At 42.0% G+C, this 15,006-nt stretch overlaps 2 protein-coding genes across 5 annotated transcripts in view; both read left to right on the top strand.

Annotated features, from left to right (window-relative positions):
- The window catches only part of LOC118439610 (autophagy-related protein 16-like), a 115,835-nt gene that overhangs the window by 82,336 nt on the left and 18,493 nt on the right, over positions 1-15,006 (top strand). Inside the window, exon 9 of one of the 4 annotated variants that reach the window (XM_085664877.1) lies at positions 8,272-8,298. The exons of 2 other annotated variants lie outside the window; for them this stretch is intronic. In XM_085664877.1, the coding sequence (XP_085521003.1) occupies positions 8,272-8,283 (12 nt within the window). In that variant the 3' untranslated portion in view covers positions 8,284-8,298. Of the gene's footprint in view, positions 1-3,361; positions 3,413-8,271; positions 8,299-15,006 lie in introns of those variants that run through there. One more of the 4 variants, XM_085664876.1, reaches the window with a different exon arrangement.
- Positions 3,519-15,006, top strand: part of LOC146873173 (autophagy-related protein 16-1-like) — a 257,007-nt gene continuing 245,519 nt past the window's right edge. Inside the window, exon 1 of the mRNA XM_085664883.1 lies at positions 3,519-3,548. The gene's annotated coding sequence lies outside the window, so the exon portion shown is untranslated. The remainder of the gene's footprint in view (positions 3,549-15,006) is intronic.

The following is a 15,006-nucleotide window of genomic DNA, read 5'->3' as shown; positions in this document are numbered from 1 at the left end:
AGGAGAGAAGAATACGTCTATCGGAAATCCTGATTCGCGAGATCGGCGCCGAGCGCTTGTTTGGCGAAGTACATTATGTAAATGGCTAGGAAAACTGGCTAATTAAAGTACGAGAATAAACTAGGAAAGTCGGAATTCCCGTGCAACTTTCTTCCATTTTGCAGTTTCTCTTTTCCCCTAAGCTATTCCTTTCGTTCTATTTTCACTCGGTCGCTATACTCCAGGACGGTCAACGATTTTCCAGCGAGTTTGTCGTTTTGCGGAATCGAAACTCGGTGAAGGGAGAACGACCCATTATTTTTGAATCTCTAATTTCTTTCCCAGTCAAATGGAGTCCTCTTGAAACCGACGAGTAAACGAGGCAAATTTTTCAAAGGGAACCAATTAACGATCTTTTCCCTTTATAAGATTATTATTATTACGTGAACTAATCCACCTTCTTTCTCTCTCTCTTTTTCTATTCTTCTTAAACTCGTCTAGACGATTTTAACGAACGCGTTACGTTGGAATAAAAAATGTTTGAAAAAAATCGCAATAATGGGACGAGGACAAATCAGTTATCTCGAAATTTCAACATTCTTCCTACGAATAGTTTCAAATGCATGGCTACTGTGCACGCATCTAGATTCCCCGTGGGAAAATCAGCAAACGAGGCCTCGAACAGCTGTAATCCTACCGGACGGACAATGGTTACCGACGAATATCAGGCCGCGTCAAGCATCGCCGCGGACATTAACGCTCTGCAAAACACCGGGAGTATAATCGATCGGTCCTTGCGGAGGTTTCGTCATTGTTTGCATTTCGAGCGGTCAGGAAGGGGCTAATTCCGTGGAACGTTGGATGCGCTGCCTCCGTGCTAATTATTCCCCAGGCTCTTTATCCAACCTCGTTCTCCCTCTCTCTATTTCTCTCTCCCTCTCTTCTCTCTTTCTCTCTTTCTCTCTTTCTCTCTTCGATGTCTGTCCATTTCTCCTACTGGTCCTATCCCAACGTACGAATGTACGTATTCCACTCGACATCGACGCAAATAGCGAACAACGCGTATTGAATACGCTCTGCTCTTGATCCATGCTTGATGCGCAGACATAATTCGATACGTGCTGTCGGCGAGTAAAATGCACATTGCCTGTACGTTCCTCCAACCTGGCAGCCGATCGGCTGACCAGTCAGTCTGACTTTTGATTTCTCTTTCTCTCTCTCTCCCTCCCTCTCTCTCTTTCTCTCTCTCTCTCTCTCTCCCCCTCTTTCTCTCTCTCTCTCTCTCTTTCTCTCTTTTTCTCTCATTATCGATATATTGATATATGTGTGTAAGCTAATAACCATGGAGAGTTTTTAGTTATTACGATCTCCTTACCTTCTCCTGCGATACGCAGTGATTCATAAAAGATTATTAACGCTTCGTTACTTTGTTACCGATAAGGAACTTTTATTCATATTCTACTTCTCTTCTTCTTCTTTCTCTTTTTCTTCTTTTCTCAAGATTAGATAATCTCTTCCTCTCTTACGACGACGGATTAATCTTAAGTTATTGATCCAAGCGCATTTTTCTGTAAGCAGCAACGAAGGAATACGAATGCGCTCTTCTTACCTCGGATTACGGAAATATATTGACGTGGAAAGTCGGTAGGATGGAGAAAACGTTCAGAGAAAGAGAGAAAAAGAAGGTGAAAGACTTAAAGAGAAAGGGAGAGGTATTAAATACTCCGTTTTAAAGTGCTATGTAGAAAGAAAAGAAAACGAATAATAGTAGTAGTAGTAGTAGTCGTCGTCGTCGGCTTAAGATCCTTCGTGTATCGAAGTGGCCTTTCGTTGGCTACTTGTTCGTGAAACTAATAAATATGCAATGTCGCGAAAACACGGGAAAAAGGTAAAGAATAGAGGAGTAGAGGTCTCTTCTATTCTTCGTAGAGGAAGAAAGAGAGAAAAAGAGATAGATAGAGAGAGAGAGAGAGAGAGAGAGAGAGAGAGAGAGAGAGAGAGAGAGAGAGAAGCTATGTCTGTCCAATTCGAAAATGCCATCCCCTTAATTGTAGGAAAATGAGAATTTACGATAAGGTAGAAAAATATTTTTTCAGGAGCGGCTTAGGTATTTAAAAGCGGTCGATTTCGTGTACCGCTTTCGAATCCTGTCGATGGCTACACCTCGATGAAAGGTACATCGATATATCGTAAATTAGTACGTCAATCGCAGCTGCTACTGCGAAAACTATTTTCCAATGTCTACTGTCGACGTACGCGGACAATAAAATCGTCGTGAACGTTCTGGAAAAATTTTATTGGTGATTTTCGGAAAACGGTGTCGGGAAGAAAAAGAGAAAGAAGAATAAATGACCAGAAAGATTTTCTCGGTTCTGACCGAGACGAAAAATAACGAGTTTCTTTCCCTCTCCCTCTCTTTCTCTTTCTTTCTTTTGTTTTTAACGATCGTTAATTTCGTCACTATCGTCACGATCACAAGACAGAAACATTTATCGTTACAAATCTTGTAAATATTTAATTACGCAATTTTACATACTGTCTTTCATGTTCGATTAGAATGTTCGTCGAATTTGAAATAAATCTATGAATTCTCAATAGAGCTTCTTAAATATTGTCAAAATCTAATCATTATCATTTGTACGTTAACGAGTTTCTATTATGGAATTATATTAATAAATGACGTGAAATCGTATCGATCGGAAAAAGGATCGAATATCTGCAGGATTTTTAGGAAGAAGAATTGGCAAGTGAATTTCATTGACCGAAAAAAAAAACTGTTGGCGTAGATCGCTGAGTTTATTCGCCAGTATCGTCGTTGCTAACACACAGAAGAAAGCTTTCATGATGGGACGCGTGTTCGCGAGCATGCGCCCGTATTGTACAATACATCAACGCCCACAATTTTTCGGGGGGGAATAACGGGGGGGAAAGCTTTTGATGCATCGCCGTAATATCGGCGATACATTAATTCAAGGTGAATGGGAAATATATCAGGCAGCCACATAATTTTCCTACCCTCGTCTATCCTTTCCCTATTTATTTCCCGAGGATCGTCGGCCGACCGCTTTTTAAATGTGCCTCCAATGTGTCCACGTACGGACATCCTCTCTCTTTTCATGATCTATAGCATGCGATACACATCGTACGTACGTACAGGTAGAATAAGAGAGAGAGAGAGAGCGAAAAAGAGAGAGAGAGAGAGAGAGAGAGGGGGGAGAGAGAGACAGAAGGAAGGAAATGGTTCTCGCATAGTTCGCGGAAATCGTGCCATTATCCGTTTAGATTCCCCTGTGGCTTTTTGTTCGCGAAACAGGTATCTACGACGTTAAAGCGTGTTGCGAAATTGCTCCATCCATCATTTGATTTTTTTTTTTTTTTAAAGTCTCTGCGTAAAGCAGAGCATTCGGTGCGATCGTGATTTCGAGAAGAAGAAGAAGGAGAAGAAGAAGGAGAAGAAGAAGGAGAAGAAGAAGTAAAGAGAAAGAGAAAGGAGGGAGCAACAGCATATTCGAGGAAGTCCATGTAACAGCCAATCTTACAACGTTTTCTTACGTTCGTATTAAGCCCAGGTATATTCACCTAAAGAGTTAATTCTTAAACCCGAGAAAGTTAACTTCTTAGTCGTTAAGGGGCCGCGCGTTAAGAGCTCACCGCTTAGACGCGAATGTAACTGAACTTTAGCGTGCGAGGGTCCTTCGCTAACGTAAATTGTTGGGCAAAGGTGCGGCAGGTTTTGCTAAGATCGCAGCGTAGAACAAACTTCGTTACGAGCGGCGTCTTCTCGAAAAGCCATAACCGCTACGATTCCACCCTGGCAAAGGAAACTTTTCGCGTGGAGACGCGTTCGTGATAAACCGTTCGGTCATTACGCTCCACTCGAGCCAATTAAAACTTTCTCGAATGATAAATCCAGCGTATATAAGCCGGTACTCGAAACTACGAGTACAATCTTAAAAGAAAAAGCATAACGTGCCGTGCCGTGCTGTGCCGTGCCGCACGATTTCTACGCTCGTTCTATGTTTCCACGAAAGACACTAAAACACGGTTGAAGGTCAGGGAACAGACGGTAAACGCAATGAGCCGGTTAATATCGTGTTTGTTAAGGCGATCGTGGAGAAGGCCAGTTCGAGGTACGTTGCTGAGTGCCTACCGCGTTTTACGAGCTGCGACCAAACGGCTCGTGGAAGAAATACAGGCGTTGCAAAATCTCGAAGCGCGAACACATTGCATTAGGTGAAGGAAAGAAGAGTGGTACGAGAGAGGATTACCATCGGACAGTAACTTTACTTTACGCTTTTCCTTATTCTTTTCCCGCGACTTGCTGGCTGGTAACGTTCTTTGCGATCGTTCGAGCATGCGACACATACACACATGCACACGTCTTCGAAGTCTTAGAATGGTTCTTATATGGCCGATACGTCGCCTGAGATGCACTGCCGACGGTATCCCATCAACGAGAAACCTATAAACCCAGTCGTCAGTCTGTAGATAATATCGAAAACCTCTTTCCTCTTGCTCTCTATATTTCTTTTACATCGATTATCTCTCCCTCTCTTTCTCCCTCTCCCCTTCCCTCTCTCTCTCTTTCTCTCTCTCTTTCTCTCTCTCTCTCTCTCTATCCATCTATATCTTCAACTTAGGAGTCTGTCACTCGCTCGCTCGTCTCTTCGTCCATCCAAGGGATTTTCATTGACGTAAAATACGAACAGAAGGTCAGAGGAAAGGGAGAAGGGAGAAAGGATCGTCCACGGGCGATCGATGTTCGTAAAATCTCTGGTGACCTCTGCAATCGGCATTTGTATGCGGAAGAAATATCTCGACAGGATGCTACGTTCCGTAGGGGGCGTAAAAATTGGACGCTTCGGGACTGCAAAAATATTCGTTCGTCCGTCTGCCAGAATCGATTCTCGGCGAGTACTTCGGGAACGTTATGGCGATACTTATTTTCTAGCAATTTTTACTCCTCTTACGTCTCGCACAACACCGCGTTAGGTCCGTCCACTTTCCAATTCTTTACAGGATACGAATCTTCCTTTCCATTGGGACATTGCTCGACATTGGGATGCACTTTGCCATAGCGGCTATATATTTTTAATTCGTCTATTTCACTTTCCAAGTTCTCGTATACTATTACGCATCGCATATCGTGCTACGGCTTGTTTGATGCGCCACGCTAAGAGCATGAAATTTGTAGATCGAAACGATGGAGCACTATGCACGATCTCGTTAAGATACATACATATGAACGGCAATATCGGAAAGTAAGTAGTAAAAGTGTTATTTCTTATTCGCGTTTCTTATAGGCCTTTCAATTTCTTTGGCAATTCGGTTAAATGGTGATTCAAAAATAACGTCAAATAATCTTCCCTTGTGAAAGATAAAACTCTCTTTGGAACTAAATCACGATATTACTCACAGCGTTATTATCTCCCTTTCCTTCTCTCTTTCATTCATTCTCGCGCACAGAATAGCTTTTAAAGTCAAGCAAGAAACGTGCGTATCTCGATTCGAGCTCGTTACCACCATTAAAATACTTTGCGTCCGTCCCTTCGATTAAATTCGTTATCGTTAACTCGTGCGTCTAATCTACCTTGTCTCATTTTGAAAATTATTTCCACTCCTTTTTCCCTTCCTCTCTCATCACTCTCCCTTTCCTTTTCTTATTTAAAGACTCTCTTTTAAGTGTAAAGGCGCGCTTTCAATTTTCTTACGTAGAACGAGTCGAACTAATTTAATTATTCTTTATTTCAAGACACGAATTTGCATTATCTTTTAATTTTCCTCCGATGGAATAATCGTCGTATATCTATTAGTTTACAATCATTTTCTCCCTCTCCCTCTCTCTCTCTCTCTCTCTCTATCTATATATATATATATATATATATATATATATATATATATAAATCCTTTCTGAATTTATTTCGCATTTCCCCTCAAATTTAGGATTTAAAAAAAATCAGTATCGCCCTTGGCTCGTTCGTTGGGAACGCTCGTATTTCTCTCAACTCGTTGAACTCAAGTTATCCGCTACTCCTCTCTCCACCCACGGCCGTACTTATCACCCTGTATATTTTTTCTTTTTTTTTTTTTTTTTTTTTTTTGGCGGAGAGAACAAACAACAAGGGCGCTCGTTACAAATTGAATCATCTTTCATACGAAGCCAGAGTATCGTCGTCGTCGTCGTCGTCGTCGTCGTCGTCGTCGTCGTCGTCGTCGTCGTTGTTGTCGTCATCGTCGTTTGCGTCGTCTACGTAGCACGAGTGCCGAGCGTGAAATACCGTAGCTCTTCGTGCAGTTTCCAACTCGCACGCGGCCCATTACTTGCGGCTTGCAAATGGGCGAGCGCAACGTGCGCATTAATGCGTACTACTTCCCTTTCCACCTCTCTCTTTCTCTTCGTTTTCCTCTCTATCTCATTCTCCCTTGTTACCGTAGAAGTCGTGCGATATGTATGTATCTCTCGTCTTCTTCAGCCGAAACTTTTCCCTTCCCTTCAGACCCCCATTTCGATCCATACGCTTGTCGCAAGTATCTCGTTTCAGAATATCGTAGCAGCTCTTACCTCACGAGTTATGGCTCCTACTTCGCATTTCGCGAGATCCATTACCTTGTAAGCTAAATCACGCCTACGCGAGAGAGAGAGAGAGAGAGAAAGAGAGAGAGAGAGAAAGAGAAAGAGAAAGAGAGAGAGAGAGAGAGAGAAAGACAGAGAGAGAGAGAGAAAGAGAGAGAGAGAGAGACAGTCTATTCATAGTGATACTTTTCTAAAATATCATGGATTTATCAAATATCATGGTTTATCTTTGATCGAACTTAATTTGATAAAGCATGAAAGTGTTCTCCTGTTACTCGTTATTTCTACCACGAATTTTCATCATGTTGTGTATGTTTGTGTGTGTGTGTGTCTCTCTCTCTGTATGTGCGTGTCTGTATGCGTGCGTGCGTGTGTGCTCTGAGTATGTGTATTTTTGTTGTGTGTATTTCTTTATTTCTTTTTTCTTTACTTTCCTCTTTTTTTGCCTACATTGGCTACGTTCTGGAAAACAGTCCGTGACTCGTGGAAACGATAAAACAACACACGAGTCCGTTCGGCACGAGCTGAGAGTCCGAGATTGAAAACATTCTTCTAAATCGAGCGAGGGTGGAGTGCTTGCTCTCAACATTTACTTCCCATTGGAAAGTTCGACAATCGGCGACAAAGAGGTCGGTCGGTCGGTCCGCGTTATTTATTTCGCTAAGTGCTCTCAATCGTTCGTTACTTGGCTCTCGGTTCTCTCTCTGGGACTCGTCTCGTGAAAATTTATCGCCATGGACCACCAGCCAGTAGTCGTCGCTCGTGTAACTTACGCATTCCCTGCCATGGAAAGCCATACCAACGAGAGATCGTCCTGAGTTTGGCCAGCGTGGAAATTTTACATGGAAACGTGGGAGCAGGTGTAAAACGAGTTCGACCGTTATCGTAAACGTCGTTCGATACTCGTGAAAATTAATTCGAGAGTATCGCGCCGAAGTATCCGACGGAAAAAAAACACGCGGATGTTTGTGTTTTTTGATTAGAATAAGATGAAAAATAAGAAAGAGAAAGAGAGAGAGAGAGAGAGAGAGAGAGAGAGAGAGAGAGAGAAAGAGAGGGACAAATTAAAATTACCAAAGAACTTGTGAGTTAATGCTTGCAATAAAATCCTACGGTAGCTCTCAGGTCAGAGTATCAACATTCATCGTATACGATGAGCTTCTCAAGGATGCTCGACGTGTCCGCGCCGTTTGTGTTAGCCGCGTAACACGGATCGACCTTTATGGCCGTCCCTAATGATCGGCAACGAGAACTGCCGATGATCGTTTTTGTCACGGCCAAGGCGCAAGATTTTCACTTACGTGTACGCAAACGAGACCCGCCGTTGCACAGCCTCCGGCGACGAGAGTCTCGCACCAACGTATTCAGTTTCTTTGGTACCCTCGACCTCGGTAATATCCGTGTACGTGTGTTCAACTTACGTGTATTCGTAGTTCGTTTCAAGTACTACTCGATGTTGAATCTAAATGGAGAGACTAGGTCGATCCATCGTCTACTATAATATTGTTTCTTTTCTTTCTCCACTTACATACGTATTCAATCAAATTTCTTCTTCTAGACGAATTTTACAATTTTATTTAGATTTAATGCGTTTCTTGTACGAATATCTTTTGTCGAAAAAAAAAAAAAAAAAAAAGAAAGAAAGAAAAAGTCGTCAAAAAATCTTTTCAATCTTGTTTAAAGGAAATTTAGAATGTGTTAAATTGTATTTATTTCAGAGAATGATGTAAATAGCTTCTTCTTCTTCCTTCATATATCACTTTCAAGGCCTAACAACGTGAAGTTTTCATCGTCTTGCGACCGCATTACATTGCCAGAAAGGAAACGGATAAACGTATCTAGGGATTTTGCTGGACGCTTTGAAATGCACGGTCAACGCGGTCTACCACGACATCGTGCGCACTAGTATCACGACTATTCGTAACAGTGGTCTGATATTTCGTAACGATCTTTCTCATTTCGTTCTTTACACCTATAATGCCATCTCGTATATCGGACTTTGTTGTATGTGTCATCCCTCCTCTCTCTCCTCTTCTTCCTTATCACTGATTTTTTTTCGACTCTCGCAAAACTCGAGAATTTTTCTAATCGAGAAAAATCTAATCTCTTCCTTATCTCCAACTTAATCCATTTCGAATCGCGTTTAGCGAGTTTCTCGTTGAGGTGAACCTAAAGGGCATTGTTATTAAAATTAGATTACAAAATAATTTTTATAAATGTCCGTTTATAAATCATTGCCCGTAAATTATTGTAATAGACATAAATTAATGTTATCCATTTAGTTTTCTCGTTCTTACTTGTGATCGTGAATCTAACGAAAAAAGAAAAATGATGAAAGAAATAAAAGGAACGAATTATGCGCGCCATTACATCTCCGCATGCGAATTTCAGTCGGCTTGTCCTTTTCCATCGAACGAATGCGATCGGATCGATGGTTTGACTATGTAACAGATAGATCGTGGTCCGATCTAATCTACGATATCGATCACTGGCATTACTTTTCTTCATCCTTCTGCCTTCCTTAAGGCGGCGTCGGGGGCGTCGGAAACGCGGGGCAACTCTGCTCTACAGGCCGTAGATACATTTGTGCGTGAAATTCAGAGAAAGAGCTTGAGAGAAGACGTAGATGGAGATGCGGTAAAGGTAGAATTACGAGGGACGTATCGATATATTATTCCCCGGTAGTATCCACCATGGACGGGTCTGCAAACGTCGGACAGGCTTTGGCACGGCACTGGGGAGCGAGAGAAGAAGAAGAAGAAGAAGAAGAACCGTAATGACCGCGCGTAGCCATCTCATTCCCATTCTCTTACACCCCATGGCGCTTCGTTCGCCATGCGTGTCGAACTCAAAGCACCTTTCTCGCAAGTGCTCTCGAACTCGCCCTATTGAGAAACTGCCTTGAGAAAGTATGTGAGAATTAGAAACAGAAAGAGAGAAAGAGAGAGAGAGAGAGAGAGAGAGAGAGAGAGAGAGAGAGAGAGAGAGAGATAGCGACTATTAGGTACGGTTAAATTGTTTACGAATGTTTATGAGCACGTGTGGTCGCGCGTAAGAACGGAAACTGCCCTTTCTATTCGTTCGGTTTTTCAACCATTGTACATTTCTGCACGCGGTGGCTTTACATACTCGTCCATGTAAGTGTGTATGTATGTATATGTACGTGTATGTGTGTTCATGCGTACGTACGCGTGTATGTGTATGTGTGTGTGACTGTTAGCAATACGTGAATTATTTTGTCCTTTCTCATTCTACCGGCAGAATACCGAACTAATCCAGCTTTCGATTTTTTACGGTTGACTCACGTATCGACGCAGGTTAGCAAATCGGTAGATTTTTCGAGATTTTCAAAGTGGAAATGAAAGAACAAAACAAAAAGAAAAAAGAGAAAAAATTTTTTCCATTCGATAGGAGATAATATCAATGATTTTTTTTCGATACAAAAGACACACGGTAAATCAATTCCGTCTCGGTACTCTTGATTTCTCGACCTTCCTTTCACAAATTTTTTACTTTCGGTCGATAGAAAATTCCGTTAGAAATAGGCATAGGAATGGAGTTCTCGTTGGTGGAATGAAGAAACGGGGTGGATAAAGGGGGTTGAGATCGATGTAACGCGATTAAGGCGGATTCGGGAAACGGATAAAACCTTGAGGATATAGGTACGATAACGACGAAAAACTACGATTTTTCCACCCCTTTCCTCTTGCTTTTCGTTTCGAATGTACAGTCACGTTCGATGCATTCGAATCTGATAACTCCAGAAGAAACATTACCCGAATCACGTTTCTCGTGCAACGTAGAACGACCTCGGTTAAAAAGAAGGCGGAAAAGAAGGTGGAAAAGAAGGCTAAGGAAGAAGCAAAAGAAGAAGAAGAAGAAGAAGAAGAAAGAAGGAAGATTCGAATAAGGGAGGAAAAAGCAAAAACCGAAAGGTCCGCTATTATGGAAGGTTCAGGACTTGCGTTCATTCATTGATTTCGTATAAATACCGGTTACGGCTTAGCTCGAGGTATCGAAACGACGAGGAGATGCGAGGGAAGGGATAGAGACGGGAAAAAGGAAAGTGGACGAATTCCGTGCACGTTTCTCCAAACGTATTTCATCCCTCGGAGTCGAACGGCCGGCATCGCGAGGGTGCGTCGTGAGTTCGAAAAGAATGAAAGCGAGAAAGAGAGGAAAATAAAGATTCCTCAAAGAATGGAGAAAAGGGGGAAAAAAAGAAAATGGAGAAGGAAGGAAGAAAGAAAGAAAGAAAGAAAGAAAGGAACACTACTTCGGATACTTACATTCGACGTTATTCGACTCGATTCTATGAGTCGACTCTATCGCTCTCGGTTCCTTATCGACAATCGTCGAATTACATAGACCTCGAGCTTAGCGAGTCTCTTTGCCCGGGGCAGAGCAAAACTCTCGAGACTACGACATCGAAGGAGGTAAAGAAAGAGAGAGAGAGAGAGAGAGAGAGAGAGGGAGAGAGAGAGAGAGAGAGAGAGAGATAGTCGAAGCTCTCAAAGATGATGAACGGAAGAAGGTCTCGTTTGATGTTCGATACCGAAGAGAGAATAGATCGATATCGCGCTCGGCTTTACGTTACGCATTTTGCGTAACGCACAGCTTTTACGCGTCATTTCCGTGCGGTTTCGTTCGGCCTTTCGAAGGGCATTCTCAGCGATCTTAGTTGCGTCCGTGAACGAACGAGCGAGATATTAAGAAAAATAAAGTTAAAAAAAAAGAGAGAAAAAAAAATGAAAAAAAAAAAAAAATAAAAAAAAAAGATAGAGAAAGATGGTAGGGGAATAAATCGTGCGGTTTCGTACTCGCTCGGCGTAACAGAGGATTAAGTCATAACTCGTAAGCGCTTCGAAGGGAAGTTTCGAAGAGGATCGGATAATAGCCGACTTCAGCGCGCGCGCGCGCGCGCGGGAGATGAAACGTTAGTCCATAAGATGCGGATCATTAAATTTTCAGCTTTTCGATCTCGCGGATGCGCTGCGGGCTACCGCGAATAGAATGTTCGATCCGGAGGGTATAGGTATGCGCCGATCTTGCGCCTCTGATATTGAATCAATTTCTTCGGAGTCTCTTCGATCGAAGTAGTAGGGGGAAGGTTGTATCCGACGTTGTGAATATTTATTACGGATCTCCTTTACGGCTCTTTTTCTTCGGCCGTCTTTATCGAGATGCCGTGCGTTTAGCGACTCACTTGCACTCTTTCAATTCGAAAAATAGTCTCTTCCGTTTCATTCTGGCATGCCTGTAAGCTATATGTAAGACTATTTCCAACATCTCCGATATATCTTTTATATTTGATACCAAAGAAAGAAAATTTATCTCAAGGAGCTCGTCCATTCGTATTCTTATGTTTTTCTTTCTCTTTTATCTTTTTTTCATTTTTTTTATTTTCATTTTTCTTCCCCCTCGACGGTAATAACCTTTCTTGTGGTCAGATCCGTAACATCATTTTCACCTTTGGACGATCCTCCGATTCTCTCGATCTTGATCGATCGAAGCGTGTCTTTCTTCATCTTCTCCTTCTTCTTCTCTTCTATCTCCTCTTCTTCCTTTTTCCTCGATCTTTCTCGTCTCTCGATGTTTTCTACGTGCTAGATGAAAAAGAAAAAAAAAAAAATAAAGAAAATAAAAAAAATAAAAGAAAAAAAAAATAAATAAATAAAAAAGCGCGAAACGAATGCGACGCACGTGCGAGGGCGAGCATGTCCGGAAAATATTTTTCGATCAAACTTAGGTATAAGCTCGAATCTCCTTTCTCTCCTCTTCCATCTATTTCTTTATCTCATGTTTTTTCTTATTCTCAGTCTAGCTCCTCTTCACCATATATTGCTATCTCGAAGTATGCTTTGACAAGTACTGAGACACGGGAGGTACGTTCGCCGCAGCGACGTGCAAGATTAATGTTGATCGCAATATGCCGCGAGTCGGGTTTCGTAACGGCTTGTCATTGGTCGGTTAAGGCTCGTTAATATTTATTACGTCGACACTGCATTTATCATTGGACGCGCTGTCTGACACGCTGTAAGACCGACGGGCGTTACGATCTTTGTAAGTGGCTACGCGATTTTTGTTCGCCTGTCCGACGTGGAAAGCGAACGTCTTTTCGCTTCTTATATCCAACGGATAAACGACAAACTCGCCTAAATATTACGACTCCGACCTCGTAACTTTCAAAATGACTATAAGATTTTCCCATGAAAATATTATTTTCGTAGAAGCTATGGGATACAATGGATTTGACGATAGTCATCGTCTTTTTACGTCTATGATACAGAGTTTTCTTACAACTAATAAATTTGCTATAAACAAGACTTAAGGAACATGAATCGCGACTATGTACATTTTCTATTTTACTCTTACTACTCGTAGTCGTAACGCGAGGAAAGTTAATTTTATTTGCATCCTGTTGGAAGGCAAAAGAAAAATTCTGAACGCGATCTTTCGTGGATCTGATTACTATCGCCTCGAGCAAGTATCTCAAGTAGCAGTTTAAATCGCGTTACCACGACTATTTACGAACTTGGCGAAAACGATGTTCTACAACATCGGTAGCGCGTATCGTATACATTATTTATTAACGGTAGACGATTAATTATATCGATGTATCTTTAATGTCCCAAGAAATAGAGAGGAACGATAGCGAAGATGAAGGAATATCAGAAAGGAGCCTCTAAGAAGGCGAAGAGTTGGTCAGGGTTTTTAAGCTTCGGCCTGATAAAGACTGGCGTTTATTATCTTTTGCCGAGAAATGTAATAACTGGAAATAAAACGATTTGTATGTTTAACGTACCGTGGTCTAACACGCGATATGATAATAGTAGTGTTGCATACTTGAATGTTAAGGAAGATCATTGTTAATATGAATACCGATAGTGTACCGAACGTAAAGAGCCAGTGAAATGGTTTGTGAAAAACACGAGATACCTTATTTTATCGTTAAGTTCTTTCCCGTAGGAGGATAGATAGATTTTTAAAAGAAGATGCTTTTCGTGGCGTAAAAAGAATTTCTCGATAATTTTTCTCGAACTAATTAAAGACGAGTTTTTTTATTACATATTTTCAAGCAAACTGAATTATCGGGAGTTCGTCTACGTCAGCTCGAAATAAATGATCGTTCGAAAGTGAGTAAGAGAGAAATATCTCGTCTATCGATCGAATGAAACGATATCGTTCGGAACTCGGTGCTTCATCGAACTTCGATCGAAGGTAATTTATTTAAATCTTAAACTCGCGGCCGAGTCGCGACAGTCTTCGTGGCCTGTATGGTTCACTTGGTAGTCATATTGCGTGCGGCCGAATCTATTCGGACGGATCTACATGCGGTGTAGTATACATCGAATTCACTTTGACGCTCGAACAGGGAATTTCACTGAAGCAAGCTATACAGTTAACGCAAACCACGTTTCTATTCCCCGAATCGTCGCCGGTAGTACGCGAATTAATCATTTAACGTCGCACGTGGAATATTTACTTTCGACCGCAACGTGGGCTGGATCAAAATGTCGTAATGTGTTTGACCATAAAGTTATTGTTTGCCCATAATATTGCGTTTAATTTCCTTTACCCGGCATGTCGCCTCTCGGGCAATAAATCGGGTACTATCATTCACGATCGCATGGTCAACCTGGCACAATTTACAAGAGCTTCGATCGTTCTCCCATTAGCGAATAGGGAACCCTCTATACTAGCGTTTACATCGTCGATAACGCGTTATCATAAATTCGAACCCATGATGATGCGTCTTCACATTCAAAGCCGAGTCGAGTCGAGTCGAGGCGAAGCGAGGCAAGTTGAGTTGAATCGAGGATACACAATAATCGCGTGCGAATAAAGGAAGCAGTCTCGAGGCAAGAGAAAAATAATCCTCGCCTTCTCTCGTTGTCTACGTGCTCGTTAAGGAATTGCCGAGAGTGCTACTTCCTCTCCCGTAGACAGAAAAGGAGAGTAAGAACCGAGAAAGGGAAAGATAAAGAAAAAGAAAAAGAGAATCGAATCCACCTACGGTAGGATCGGTTTCCTGCCTTCCGATGCTCTCATGACTTTTGCGAACGATGATATCGTGCATGCTTCTTTGAAAATTATCGCCGTACGAGATCGCAAAGTATCATTTTCAACCGTGCCGTGCCACCTATCGATGTCGTGCCATCTTTGCTCTCGAGAGAACGAGAAACAAAGTTAAGTTTAGGAATCTAGATTTGCGTGTATCGGCCATCTTTCCTCTCTTATACATTAACACAGCTACGAATGCGAAGAAAACGAACGTCGGTACGCCTTAGGCCTCAGAGAATGGAGAATAAGATCGTCCGATGAATACATCATCGATACTTCGAAAAGACTTTGAAATAGAAACGAACTAGGTTCGTATGAGAGCCGTCGAACTAGAGTAGTAGGGTGAGTAGAAACGTGGTAAAAGGGGTTGAGGAAATCAAAAGGGAGGA

The sequence above is a fragment of the Vespa mandarinia genome, chromosome 2 (genome assembly GCF_050613455.1).
Source record: "Vespa mandarinia isolate Hongniang chromosome 2, ASM5061345v1, whole genome shotgun sequence".
Classification (NCBI taxonomy): domain Eukaryota; kingdom Metazoa; phylum Arthropoda; class Insecta; order Hymenoptera; family Vespidae; genus Vespa; species Vespa mandarinia.
This window is presented reverse-complemented; position numbering and strand designations above follow the sequence as displayed.